Raw genomic sequence first — 15576 nt, forward strand, 5'->3', positions numbered from 1 at the left:
TTTGAATGTATTATGAAAAAATGATTGACCTAAAACCACATAACTGTCTCTTTTTCTCGCTTAAAGATTTTTTTAAAAATTATCTTTCAGGTTCATATGCAGAATGTTTGTAAGGAAGGTTCTAATTTTTTTGAACAAAAGCCAACACATATTGTGTGAAGCACAATCTACAAGATCTGGAGGCATGCCCCCCAGAAAATTTGTAAAAGAAAACTATTTGTTATGAGATTAAATCTGGAAGCAATATTCCATGAAATATAGCTTACACAGTTGCATGACTGTTTATATAAAAAAACACAAATGTCCAAAGAAAAGTCAACAAATTGTCATTGTCTTGTAACACTACATGACTTACGATAGTATAATGTTTTACATCCTGAAAGTAGCGGGAACTCTCTCAAACCCCCTTGCCAATGATACTAGGTGGAAGTGCAAAAAGATGTCAGTTTTGAATTTCTTTACAACTGTCTTCTTTGCAGCTGATATTTAGCAGTATGGGCAACATAAAAATATCTCAATATTCATTTGACATGAATGAATTACAGATGAAAAACTGTAACATATTGACTACCACTATGTACCAAGTCTACATTGAGGGAATAGCAGATGATACTTGTTACATCTTGACAGACTAGACAGTTTATCAGGTGTACATCTTGACAGACTAGACAATGTACCAAGTCTTATGTCTTGACAGACTAGACAACGTGCCTAGTCTACATCTGACAGGCTAGACAGTGTACCAACAGTACACCCTGACATACTAAAAGCACTGTACCAACACTACATCATGATAGACTAAAAGCAGTGTACCAACACTACATCCTGACATACTAAAAGCAGTGTTTGTTTGTTTGTTTTTTGAATTTCACACAAAGCTACTCAAGGGCTATCTGTGCTAGCCGTCCCTAATTTAGCAGTGTAAGACTAGAGGGAAGGCAGCTAGTCATCACCACCCACCGCCAGCTCTTGGGCTACTCTTTTACCAACGAAAAGTGGGATTGACCGTCACATTATAACGCCCCCACGGCTGAAAGGACGAGCATGTTTGGCACAACGGGGATGTGAACCCACGATCCTCAGATTACGAGTTGCACGCCTTAACACGCTTGGCCATACTGGGCCTAAAAGCAGTGTACCAACACTACATCTTGATAGAATGAGTAACCACTGCCAGTGGCACAGCAGTATGTTTGCGGATTTACAATGCTAGAAACTGGGTTTTGATACTCATGGTAGGCAGAACATGGATAGCCCATTGTGCGTAATTATAAACAAACAAGAATGAGCAGTGTATCAAGGCTACACCATATCAGACTAATCAGTATATCAAAACTACATTCCAACAGACTAAACATTGTATGACAACTACACCCTGAGAGATTAGCTAAGTTTACTACATAATTACAGACTAAATACTGTATCAGAACTACATGTTGACAGCAGACCACGTGATATATAGACAATGTCTAATTCATTAGGATATAGCATTGTATCATTTGCTAGTTTGTCAGAATATAGAATAATGAGACATCTTACAATGTCTAGTCACAAGAAACTGTATAATACCTCATTTCTTTCTTTAAAATCATGTGTAAGTGGAATCAAATTGTAACAGTGGAAAATGTACATAATATTGATGACAGTAGAGAATGAAGAGGCAGCAGGTGGAAGATTATCACAAACTGACATAATCCCTGAGCATTTAGCAGTATGTATGACAGTGCATTATCTGTATAAAATTATGTATTAATATTCATATAGTTTTCATACAACTCCAGTTCTTACACAACTGATTTCTCTTTGTCTCTGACACCCTAACTCTTTTGTACAACTAAAAGGAAAACATGATATAAGAAAAGTTCTTACCTAACCCTCCACGCAGAGACACAGGGGATATTTCAGAGAGGTACATTGGTACAAGGGCAGTATTCAAACCTAGATAATTATGATAAAGACAGATATTTTTACTTCATATCTATTATTTTGGATACTTTGATTGAAAAAAAAATGTTTTTTTGTTTTGTTTTTGGTTTTTTTTTAAGATCTTATTCGTGTGTATTTATGGTATTTTCTACTAAATACATTTCATCCTGTAACATTAAATATGTCCAATGATTCTGATGAATCTCACCAGATGGTGCTAGCTGTACAAATGAAATCTACAGTTTTTTTTAATACTTTTTTTTTTTACTAGGGTTAATCATAATAAAAATACGGGAATTACAACAGGCCTAAAGCCTACTTTGAAAGATCAAGGTGGAAAGAAACCTTTAAAAAATAATACAGAAGAGTTCCTCGTAATAAAGTCAACAAAGGATAACGTGACAGAGATAAGTGAGGTGGGTGAATGAATGGAAGATGACTTCTGATTATTGTAGATGTAAGATAATGCGTGTGGGATATGACAACTTAAATTATGAGAATAATTTTGATGTGAATAACCTCGGCAGTGTCATAGAAGAAAAAGATTTTACTATTCTGGTCCATCTGTCTCTTAAGCCATCCAAGTAGTGTGCTGTTGCTAGTGGCAGCACATACAGGAGTTTAGATTCTATCCACTGAAACAATAAATATAAGTCTGATAAAGTTACAAGGTCATTGTATAGGCTGCATTTGGAATAGTGTATTTAATCTGGGATCCATATCTCAGAAATAACACTGAGTTGCTGAAAAGGATTTATAGGAGGCCTTCTAAGATGGTTCTTAGGATATAAAGGTTATTATATTAAGATAAGTTAAGATTTCTGAACTTATTTTCTCTTGAAAATGGAAGAGTTCGATGAGATCTTTAAAGGAATCGATTCTGTAAATGTATCATCTTTTTGTTTTGTATTTAACGGTGGTCATGGTAAGGCCAGCAGACACAATTATAAATTTTGGCATTGTGGGATCATCTTTATACAAGGTGGTTAGTCTTTGGAATAGATTTCCTTCAGATATGGTAAATGCAATAGATATCCTTCAGATATGGTAAATGCAGTAGATATCCTTCAGATATGGTAAATGCAATAGATATCCTTCAGATATGGTAAATGCAGTTAATTGAGCTTAAGGGAAAATTTGATACGTATTTGAATGAAAAGGAGCTTCCAGTGTTTAATTTAGCAGATAGGATGGTCTAGATGCATCAAAAGCTCCCTTATCGTCTCTTAATGTTATGCTACGGTACTAAAATGTTACAGTTAGAGTTGATATCTGAACATCTCTAAAATAAGAAACGTTTTTTTCGCGTTTCATAATTTGAAGTATTTTCAACAAGCTCAGACATCAGGCTTCACAAATCAATAATGTTTTGCATCTGTGGCAGAATAAGGAACCAATCATATTTCATTAACATCAGAAATGAAATGTTCCACTTTGTATTACAAATAATAAAATACAAGGAATAAACATATTTAGTAGCACGCAAAATAAATTTTTATATGCCATTAAATAAATTATTTAAGGCAACAGGAGGCATTCAAATTAATGTTGCCAAGAAAATAACAGGTTTAATGCTTGAACGAAATGTAAAGTGAAGAAAAAATTTGGCATTTTGTTGTTGCAGGAAACAAAACATGTGAAGTCATCCAAGGACAAAGTGATGGTAAAAGGAAAGGAGATGCTTAACTAAACCTATTAGTGAGTTAGCTCCAGTGTATTTTAAATCTATGTAATTTAGTGATCACATTAACAGAGAAATAATGGAGGGATAAATACCCCTGCAGCATACAGAGGATATTTATTATGTTTACTTTGGTTAAAATTGAAAGAAACAAAAGTAAGATAAAAAAGAAAGAACCACGATCAGAAACGTTTTTTTGGAATTTCGCACAAAGCTACTCGAGGGCTATCTGTGCTAGCCGTCCCTAATTTAGCAGTGTAAGACTAGAGGGAAGGCAGCTAGTCATCACCACCCACCGCCAACTCTTGGGCTTCTCTTTTACTAACGAATAGTGGGATTGACCGTCACATTATAACGCCCCCACGGCTGGGAGGGCGAGCATGTTTGGCGCGACTCGGGCGCGAACCCGCGACCCTCAGATTACGAAGCGCACGCCTTAACGCGCTAGGCCATGCCAGGCCCCGATCAGAAACACTCAGGCCCGTAGAGCACAAAAATAACACATAGAAGTAAATAAAACAGAGTTATTAAAACTTGAATAGATATGGGAGTAAAGGGTACAAACGTTTGTATTAGTAGAAAGGTCATGAATTATTAGTATAAATGTTCAAAATAAAAAACAACTTTGAAACTCACTGTAAGCCAAACAATCACACAGTAAATTCCAATTAGTAAATTTTCTAAAAAGGAGAGAGTTAGGTTCATGGATCATTGAAGTAGAATGAAAATGGTTATCCAGTTTTAACTGGATGTTCTCTAAATGTGTCTTAAAGATCTGAAACCATAATAACGAAAAATAATTATCTGTAAGATGCAGAATAAACCTCAAATCCACAAGTTGGAGGTAAAAAATATGATGATGTGTTAATTTATCCATACACCTCTGAAACGTAGAATCTTCACCAGTATGAAGCGTGATGGTTTGTTTGTTTGTTTAGAATTTTGCGCAAAGCTACTCAAGGGCTATCTGCGCTAGCCGTCCCTAATTTAGCAGTGTAGGACTAGAGGGAAGGCAGCTAGTCATCACCACCTACCGCCAACTCTTGGGCTACTCTTTTACCAACGAATAGTGGGATTGACCGTCACATTATAACGCCTCCATTGCTGTAAGGGCGAGCATGGCCAGGTGGTTAAGGCACTTGACTCGTAATCTGAGGATTGCAGGTTCTAATCCTTGTCAAACTAAACATGTTCGCCCTTTCAGCTGTGGGGGCGTTAAAATGTACGGTCAATCCCACTATTCGTTGGTGAAAGAGTTGCCCAAGAGTTGGTGCGGGTGGTGATAACTAGGCGCCTTCTCTGTAGTCTTACACTGCTAAAATAGGGACGGCTCATGTAGCCCCCATGTAGCTTTGAGTGAAATTTGATCAAGTTTTACTTCGTTACATTCACTTTATAATATTAATAACCAAATCATTGAATATGAACTGCAGATATTTGTAAGGATTTCAAACAAAACTTGATTACTTACACAAATGTTATTTTATTTCATTTTGAGTAAATGATGAAAAGTCGTATGTGCTTATGTCACAGATACCTTTCGAATATCTCATCCCCTATATCAGACGTTTAGGTCGGAGTTGGTTCGATTGTACAGGCACCAATCAACAATGGTGTCACAATGTGAGATTAAACTTGAAGGCATCATAAAAGCCACTACACAGACACCATTGACAATTATGGTTAACAAACCATATGAAGAATCCATTAATACAGACATAGTAGGGAATACACCCACAGCGTAGATTGGTTACACTATATACTTTTTTAGCATGTACCTAGGCAAAGCTGCAATGAGGAATATATCAGTTCAAGCATGTTACAGGCATACGCGCATTAATTCTGCTTTTAATAGATAGTGACAAAAAATGACCCATTCGTAGAACATACTTTTAAATAACATGAAAGTGAATGCTGTTCCTTATTGGTAACACGGCAGCCATTTATCAACCTGTTCTGTCTTTTAGTACTTTCACAAGTATTTCAACTTACATATAGAAAAAAATGTTCACTTTAAAAAACTTGGGTGTCCCGGTGCCAGGCAACAAGCCTTTCTATTCTCCTGGAGCTTACAAAGTCAACAGAAAGCTTATACATAATGTTCAATATAAAATAATGTTCCTAGATATCTAAATTCGTCAACAAGGAAGAATAAATGTCATGAAGCTAATGGGTCAGGTCCTTAAAAAGGAAGAATTGGTAATAATCCATGCTCGTGATTAAGTGATGTTGGTTTATGTTATCTTAACTACGATATTAAGATATAATTATATAAACAGTTAGATCACCGATTGCACGTTAATTCCAGGCTGTCTCCTGATACTTATTATACAGCTTGGTACACTGAAACAAAATTAAGGTAAAATGCTTTATTTAAGCACACACCAACATGCCCAGAGTGGACTTAGTCACAGTAAAGGATTCAGACACATAAGAAATGGAAAAATACAATTGTTTTAAATTTTATAGACACCCTATAGAGATTCACAATAACACAGTATGCAATACAGTCAAGAAAAACTCCATTAAACACGTTCAGAAGTTGTTCCGTGTTGCCTCCTACCAACTCATGAAATTATAAAAATTAAGTGAAACATGTAAGTGTAATCACATTTTGACCAATGTTCCCTTACAATACTTTAATTTAGCATAATGCAACACTTATTTAGTGCATTTCAGTTAAAATGTTAAAAAAAATCTAACTTTCATTTCTGTGCAATTCTGAGGAGTCATTCCTGTAAACAATGTATTTACATAAATGTAATGTCCTTGGTGAATATTTTTCGATTAGAATATATAGTGCTTTAAATGTTTATGTCCTTGAAACGCTATCAGTAAGAGGTTTGTAATAACTTCGTTTATAAATAATATTTACTTTGCCAAACAACAGACCATCTTCTAAAATTTGTCACAAGTAAACCTTTTCCAAAACAACATTGAGCAACACGAATTTAAAATTGTATTTAAAACCGGTTGAAAAAAGATTGACCACTCAGCTCAAAACCAATCACATAATTTGTAAGTTACACCAGACTGATTCTTAAAAACAATTAATACTCGTAGATAATAAAGTAATTAATTAATTTTTTTTGTATAGAAAAGTAACAATTCTATGTTCACGTTTTGATGCCTATTGCTTTAAAACATAACAAAAAGTTACCATACGACTAAATTATTCATAATTTGAAACAAAATTGCCTTTTTAAAATAACACAGTATAAAGAACTGTCTCTCTAGTGATGGTGAGTAGGCTTACCACAATTAAAACCTATAATAAGGCGACCGAAGATAAGCATTTCGATACTATGGGACGCTTTGCTAAGACCCATGAATGCACCTCCCAGTATTGCAAGAACGTTGTTGAGGAGAAGACCCCCTTTCCTGTTGAAAAACAAAATTATATTACTTAACTAGTGTTGTATATACACCATAATAAGCATACAAGACATAGAGTAAGTAGAAAATAATCACATTAATAACTCATGAACGAAACCAAAGAGCAAATAAAAATCAGGATGACAAAGCGACAACAATCGTTCTACTAAAATTTGAAATCTCTCACCTTCCAAACCGATTAGCAACTGTCCCTCCTGAAATTCCTCCTAACATTCCACCTATGGCGAATATAGAAACTGTGACGGACCACAGAAATTCTCTGAAAGCATTCGTTATAATCTCTTCTGTTCTCCTTTCATATATGTCTGATATAAATTCTTTAATAAGCTGGAAGACATACAATAAATTTCACCTTATTATTTACTTTTATTACTATTTTACCTCAGTATACGTACGTAAATCTATCACAAAATGCACAAAATGGGAAAAAAACAGATAATGACGAAAGCCAATTTATGATAAGTGTCAAAAACAGTGATCGAAGTTCAAGAAAATGCATTTCGTTGTGTGCGGGGATTTTATTTGATTTTTTAAAAGGCCGTTTTATTCTCAAACTACAAAATAATGTGCGCCGTAATGCTGATATTTGATTTTCTATATATATTGGTTTTTTAAAATGTTTTAGAACATGCGCGTGCAGTGAAGTACCCTACGTTCGTTCGTAAATTCAAAATAACAGAGCCTATACGTTTAACGTATTTAGACAATGTACTGGTGCTGTGTATATACATATATACACCTTTTCAAAAGTATAAATTATCTAATATCTTACGTGGTTTTGTAAGCTACTCGAGGGCTATCCGCGCTGGCCGTCCCTAATTTAGCAGTGTAAGACTAGAGGGAAGACAGCCAGTCATCACCACCCACCGCTAACTCTTGGGCTACTCTTTTACCAATGAATAGTGGGATTGACCGTCACCCTATTACGCCCACACGGCTGAAAGGGCGAACATGTTTGGTGTGATGACGGATTCGATCTTGCAACCTGTTTCATTGCGACTAGAGCGTCCTAACCACCAGAACATCATAAACCAAGAAGTGTCTGAGCTTTTATGGCTACGTTTTGAGTGCCATAATACAGTGAAGTTAGAATGTTTTATTACTAAGTATTTATAGAGTAATTAAGTGCTAATAAAAGCAGAAGTGAAAACAGGCATAAAATACAAATGTATTATTATATTTCTCCTCCTTCTTTTCAATGAAAATGAACTGCTCCAGTCACACATTGACACTTTACACAGTGATAAATTGTCATCCACCAAATATCACTACACCAGTACAGTGTTTATAAAGGTATAGAAAATGATACCATTCCCAGCATTATTGTGGTAATTTCGTTCATCGTTCCTAAGACTGAAATTATACGTGACACACGTGTACAAATAATAAGTTTGGGCAGGTGAAGGTTACTAGTACTCGACAGATACTATTCCCAGCAGTATTGTGGTAATTTCGTTCATCGTTCCTAAGACTGAAATTATACGTGACACACGTGTACAAATAATAAGTTTGGGCAGGTGAAGGTTACTAGTACTCGACAGACCGTAACAAGATTTTATGTTTCAGTTGGATCTGTATAGACACTCTGAAGTGTGTTAATGAAACCAGTTCTGTTGATCATAAAAGTGGCCAAGGTAAAAACCCAAATCCTTCAAAGATTAAGTTACAGGACAAGGCAGTACAGATCTTGTCGGTGAATTAGGTTTAACTACAGGTGCGAATGTTAGTTCCGGCACAGTAAGATAATTATTAATATGTAGCTGTCTTAACGGACATTAGCTGCTCGAAACATTGCTGAAATGAGGTAACCATCCAGACCAAGGTGTTGATAGAGTCATTAGACCACAAAAAAGTAACAATCAAAGATACTCGAGGGCTATCTGCGCTAGTAGTCCCTAATTTAGCAGTGTAAGACTAGAGGTAAGGCAGCTAGTCATCACCACCCACCGCTAACTCTTGGGCTACTCTTTTACCAACGAATAGTGTGATTGTCCGTTACATTATAACGCCCCTACGGCTGAAAGGACGAGTATGTTTGTTGTGACGGGATTCGAACCCGCGACCCTCAGATTACAAGTCGAACGCTTTAACCCATCTGGCCATGCCGGGCATAAGCTGGAGACATGTGTTCCTTACAACTGAATCTAATTTCAGATTATCTGGCAACAATAAACGATAGCAGATAGTAGAACTGTATCACGATTACCGTATAGCGTCTGCATGTGAAACATTCTGGAAAGGAATATGAACCTGGGCTAACTAATAATGATGCACGTGTACAAAAAACAACAACAAAAACTGTTGTCACTTTGACTGCTAATAGGTACAAGCAAATTGTAATGCATCACGTTATTTCCTTGGGAAATAATACTTGTTGGGCAGAGAGTTATATTTTAGCATGACAATGGACCCAAACATGAGGCAAATATGGCGAAACGATAGCCAGTTTAAAGAAAACGAATGAATACTGTCCACCAAGGTGTGACCAACACGTGATCATAAAATATAATATTATTAGGATAGCTGTGAAACATTGACGTTGATAAAGTATGGTAACATAAAAACAGAAAGCGCATTGACCTTTATGTATTTATTTACAATTATTATTGTCAACCACATATATTTGATAGTAATATGAAGCTTCCCAAGAAGTTTACTCGGCTGTTAATAAACTAAATACGTTTTATCATCGTAAGCCTAAAACTACGCCATTCTTAACTGGAAAATATCGCACAATTTTACGCATAACATGTGTCGTCCAGTTTCATCCACACGGAAATGCGTCAAGACATTGAAGAAAACCCCAAACATTTCTACACAGAAATTCCTTGGCGTGAGTTTACTGTTCTTACCCGTTTATTAAGTAACACTCTTAATAATATTACTGTTTATGCAAGTAGAATTGTTTTGAACTTCGGTCAAAGTTACGCAACGCTTAACTGCGCTAGCCGTTCTTAATTTAGCACTGAAAGACTAGAAGGAAGTCAGCTAGTTACTACCAACTTCTGTCAATGTGTGGTCTGCTCTTTACCAACAAACAGTATGATTGCCCGTCACATTATGAATGCATCCACAACATGTTTGGTGAGACTCGAACCCGCGACATTGAGATTGCGAGTCGCACATTTTAACTCTCTGGCACGCCACGCTGCCGTCTTCTATCTTTAACTGTTCTAGTTCATCTCGCGCCCTGATGTGACATTGAATAAATATAAAAGAGAGCAGTAATATATGTAGTTTAAGTTTGAGACGTGTGAAAACAATCAGTATTACGAAAAGTTAACTGAACACCAGGCCCGGCATGGCCAAGCTTGTTAAGGCGTGCGACTCGTAATCTGAGGGTCGCGGGTTCGCATCCCCGTCGCGCCAAACACGCTCGCCCTCCCAGCCGTGGGGGCGTTATAATGTTACGGTCAATCCCACTATTCGTTGGTAAAAGAGTAGTCCAAGAGTTGGCGGTGGGTGGTGATGACTAGCTGCCTTCCTTCTAGTCTTACACTGCTAAATTAAAGACGGCTAGCACAGATAGCCCTGAGTAGCTTTGTGCGAAATTCAAAAACAAACAAACAAACTGAACACCATAGCGTTGTTTTATTATTATTTTAAACTGAGGAATACAAACAAATATATTTTTCTTTTCACTTAAATTAATGGAAATGTATTATGACTGATAAACAAAACATCCCTGTAATGGGCTTAGAATATTCTCAAGGGATCAACACACAAAACCATTTGTTTATTACATTTCAAAATATCTGTTTGTCGCATGCGACGGAGAAATATTATAGGTAGCAATAACAGTGGAGAATAAGTAACCTTTGTGAATTAGAACATTTCACAGAGTTATGATGGACAATTCATGAGATGTAATTGAATAAGTTACCTTTGTGAATTAGAACATTTCATAGAGTTATGATGGACAATTCATGAGATGTAATTGAATAAGTTACCTTTGTGAATTAGAACATTTCATAGAGTTATGATGGACAATTCATGAGATGTAATTGAATAAGTTACCTTTGTGAATTAGAACATTTCATAGAGTTATGATGGACAATTCATGAGATGTAATTGAATAAGTTACCTTTGTGAATTAGAACATTTCACAGAGTTATGATGGACAATTCATGAGATGTAATTGAATAAGTTACCTTTGTGAATTAGAACATTTCATAGAGTTATGATGGACAATTCATGAGATGTAATTGAGTTATATTTGACCTAAAGTCCCAGAGTATCGACTAATGAATACGAAAATACACGTCTCAGCTGACGTACATAAATGCATCACAATCTTTCATGTTATGTGTCACTTGCTAATCTGTATGGTTCTGTGTATCTACCGCACCTATTTTATGTAATACGTTTTTTTTTCCAGGTATGAATATATTTGTAAGTGGGAGTTACGAACAGCGTTGAAACAAAATACAGAATTCTCTTGATTCAGAAATGCGGTTGTTGTAGCGCTCCCTGGTGGATGTGTGTGGAGTGCACTAATTTAATTAAGTAATATTAACTTTAAATGGGGACAGTTTGGATTACTGATGAAAGTTATTTTTGTGTCTAATATTCTTGTTGTCTTCTCATTGTGAACATACAGAATGAATTATTTGTCCACTGTCAACCTCTGGAAATCGATTTCTGGAATTTAACACTCTAAGTTGAATCACAGATCAGTGTATACGGTAATGGTGAATTTTAGGCGCTGTACTCAGTACTGCACAAAATGTGTTTTAGCGTATTACAGATATTAGATACAGTACAATAAAATTATAAAAGTCCCACCGGTCGTTGGTTACAAAACGTCTACCGAAAATACTCACCCTTTCAGTCATGATGCGTTATAACGTCACAGTTCATCCTATTATTAGTTAGTAAAGAGTAGCCCAAGAGTTGGTGATGATGGTGTTGTCTAGTTGCTTTCCCTCTAGTAAACCCATAACCATTCAAAATTAATATCGGCTGGTGCATCTAGCTCTCAAATACCTCAACAGCCAAATAAACAATAAAAAATAGAAAAGAACCACAGAACAGAAGTGTGTATATGTGGGGTCAGACACTTGTCTTTCACTTATTTTCAGTACTGAAATAAAACTTCTAATAATTTATGATGCAATATTGCAAAAATTATACGTTATGACGAATCTATCAAAATCACTGCAGTCCTTTCAGTGGTAATAGTAGAATTATTTGTTATCTGGACAGGCTAAAATGTTTTGATTGACAAAAGCAGAGAGCTTATAGTTTCTGTTCTTAACATTTCCGGCCCGGCATGGCCAAGCGTGTTAAGGCGTGCGACTCGTAATCTGAGGGTCGCGGGTTCGCATCCCCGTCGCGCCAAACATGCTCGCCCTTTCAGCCGTGGGGGCGTTATAATGTGACGGTCAATCCCACTATTCGTTGATAAAAGAGTAGCCCAAGAGTTGGCGGTGGGTGGTGATGACTAGCTGCCTTCCCTCTAGTCTTACACTACTAAATTAGGGACGGCTAGCACAGATAGCCCTCGAGTAGCTTTGTGCGAAATTCAAAAACAAACAAACAAAGAAACTTCCAATAATTTATGATGCAATATTGCAAAAATTGTACGTTATAACGAATCTATCAAATTAACTGCAGTCCTTTCAGTGGTAATAGTAGAGTTATTTGTTATCTGGACAGGCTAAAATGTTTTGATTGACAAAAGCAGAGAGCTTATAGTTTCTGTTCTTAACATTTCCTGGAAAGGAAGGCGTTTCGAAAGAACTGTTAGTTATTTATACGTATTTCTTGTGTTAAACAGGATTTGTCCAGCAAGACACATCAAGAAGGAAGTAAAATCAGTTTCAAGAGTTTTGAAACGACAGTCGAAATATCTGAAGACTTTTGTATACCCAATATTTCATTCGTTATTATAAAGTTCAATAATCACGATTAATGTCTCCCGAATGTAACTTTATTAACTCATTATTTCGCTATTACAGTTTCATCAGAGGCTATCAATAGAAGCTGTAATAGCGAAATATTAAGCTAATAAAGTTATATTCTGGAGACACAGGTCGTGATTTTATTTACGTCTATAGAAATATCTCATAATGTACCCAGTTTGTGTTAAACAAAGTTACAGGTTATAATTTAATTAATTATTTTTGTTGACATCTAAGTCGATGGTTATATATCCAAACAGTTTCTGATCATGCGTGTGGGTAGTTTTTACGTTGACCGGTTTCAGTTCTAGAAAATTTCGAAACGTACTGAATTGGGAATATACATTTCTTAGACAACAGGCCTGCCATGGCCAGTTGGTTAGGGTGCGCGACTCGTAATCCGAAGGTCATGGGTCCGAATCCTCGTCGCACTAAACATGCTCTCCATTATAGCCGTGGGGGTGTTATAAGTGACGGTTAATCCCACTATTCGTTGGTAAAAGAGTAGCCCAAGAGTTGGCGGTAGGTGGTGATGACTAGCTGTCTTACCTCTAGTCTTACACTGCTAAATTAGGGACAGCTAGCGCAGATAACTCTCGTGTATCTTTGCGCAAAATTCAAAAACGAACAAACAAACAGTCTAGAGCGCTACCTAGTAGCGAGTTGGTTTAGTCTTCTCCATAAAAGTTGGTTTTCATAATAAAAACAATGCAGTAATATTATGTCAAGAGAACGCGCGAAAGCAAGTTCAGCAAAGTACCCTTAACTACAAGTATTATGCTGTCAATATATTTTTTTCTCTAAGTGAAAAATTCAGTTATTCGGTGTAAATACTTGGTTGTTGAAAGGTGAAACATAAAAGTATTAACCAGATAATACACGCAGAGCTCGCTCTGTGCGAAGCATTGATTCAGTTAGAATCAAATCACGATTACTATTGGATGGGAAAAAAGGTTTGGTGTGCCATACATAGCTGAATAAAAACTTGAATTAGGTACTCAAAGTAGCTGATAAAAAATTATACTATCGATGTCGTACATCTTTGTAGTGTATACCTTGTTAATAACTTTGTTAACCTGAAGATGACCCAAGAAGGTCGAAACGTTGTTTTGTACTTTATTTTAATTACAGTTTTAATACCCATACCAGCCGTCTTGAGAATATAAGTCCACATCCGAACTCGAAAAAATTATCCTTTATATCGATCCTACACGTCAGGGCTACCAAAGAAAATAAATATTTTTTTTCTACCTCTGTGTATCATAAAAGACCTTTTACTAACCTCTACACCAGGGGCGTAGATCCTGAGGGGGATAGAGGGTATACATCCCCTCTTCATTTTAGGTGGGGGGTATGGTGCATACAATCATCCCCCCCCTACAGTTTGGTCTGTTGAATTGTTTTATTGCATCACAGGCCTACAAATTGTGTGTTTGTTCTTGTGATTCTCGTGTTCTTACCAATTTTAATAGTTTTATTTCTAACTTCAAACATAATATGCTTATATCATTGTTAAACATAATTTTTAATATTTGTTCTAATTATTTTACAGTAAAAAATGTCCTTCAACATAAGCACGTGTTATATAATGGCTGATTTCCTAACGGAGATTACACGTAGTTTCCTACACAAATTTCAACCATCAACCAATGTGCACAAAGCCCCCAAGTCTCCTTATTATCTCCTTTTCTTTTATGGGTTTGCAATCCCTACCAGTTAAAAAAAAAAACGACTCTCTTCCATAATTATTACCTTCTACCCTCAAAGTCAGCTTAGAATAATATACAGACATAACCTCCACATTAAACGCCTACTTCTGTATAAGCACCTAAACTTGTTCTTCCTTGGCTCGTGTATAAATACAGCTGTAGTGACTGTAAGGTCACGTATATTGGAAAAACGAAATGCAACTTTAGAAACTATGCTGTGAACATTTAGGAGTATCTAACAGAACCAGCCTCTCAGTACTTAAACCTAACCACTCATTCATTCGTACGTATTCTGAAACCACAGGTCAAAATATCACATTTAACGATTTCTCTATAATCACCACAGGAACTCCAGAACTTGAAGTCTATATTAAAAAAAAAGTCTTAAAGACCGCTTGACCCTTAATAATTCACAAAGCTCTTTAGACCTAAAATAGTTATAAATTTTCACATGTAACTCATTCACTGTGTAATATATATATATAAGTTGTTTTATCCACCCATTTACAGATTTTCCTTATAAGTAAATAAACTAATGATTATGTTATTATATTACAATTATAGGAATAACCAGGGGCGTAGATCCTGGGGGGAGATGGAGGGTATACATCCCCCCTTCATTTTAGGTGGGGGGTATGGTGCATACAATCATCCCCCCTACAGTTTGGTCTGTTGAATTTTTTTATTGCATCACGGGCCTACAACTTGTGTGTTTGTTCTTGTGATTCTCGTGTTCTTATCAATCGAATTACATAATTAGGCCTAGATGTAGGATTTTTCAGTAGCCGAAATGTACATCTTTAATATAGGCGTGCTTCTAAGCTTTTCGATCTAAGCGATAGTTCGTAAGTATCAGTCAGTAGGCCTAAGTGTATACGCAAGTATCGTGGCAACAAGATTACTCTGTGACTGCATGTTTACAGCTTTCAGGTTCACGTAATCAGAGATTACCAATTTGCAA

At 36.1% G+C, this 15576-nt stretch overlaps 1 protein-coding gene across 6 annotated transcripts in view; it reads right to left on the minus strand.

Moving 5' to 3' along the window:
- Positions 1 to 15576, minus strand: part of LOC143245294 (glucose transporter type 1-like) — a 582725-nt gene that overhangs the window by 18357 nt on the left and 548792 nt on the right. For all 6 annotated transcript variants that reach the window (XM_076491476.1, XM_076491479.1, XM_076491478.1 and 3 more), the window contains 3 exons: positions 7170 to 7330; positions 6864 to 6988; positions 1870 to 1938 (listed from right to left, as the gene is read on the minus strand). In XM_076491476.1, the coding sequence (XP_076347591.1) occupies positions 1870 to 1938; positions 6864 to 6988; positions 7170 to 7216 (241 nt within the window). In that variant the 5' untranslated portion in view covers positions 7217 to 7330. The remainder of the gene's footprint in view (positions 1 to 1869; positions 1939 to 6863; positions 6989 to 7169; positions 7331 to 15576) is intronic.

The sequence above is a fragment of the Tachypleus tridentatus genome, chromosome 2 (genome assembly GCF_004210375.1).
Source record: "Tachypleus tridentatus isolate NWPU-2018 chromosome 2, ASM421037v1, whole genome shotgun sequence".
NCBI lineage: Eukaryota > Metazoa > Arthropoda > Merostomata > Xiphosura > Limulidae > Tachypleus > Tachypleus tridentatus.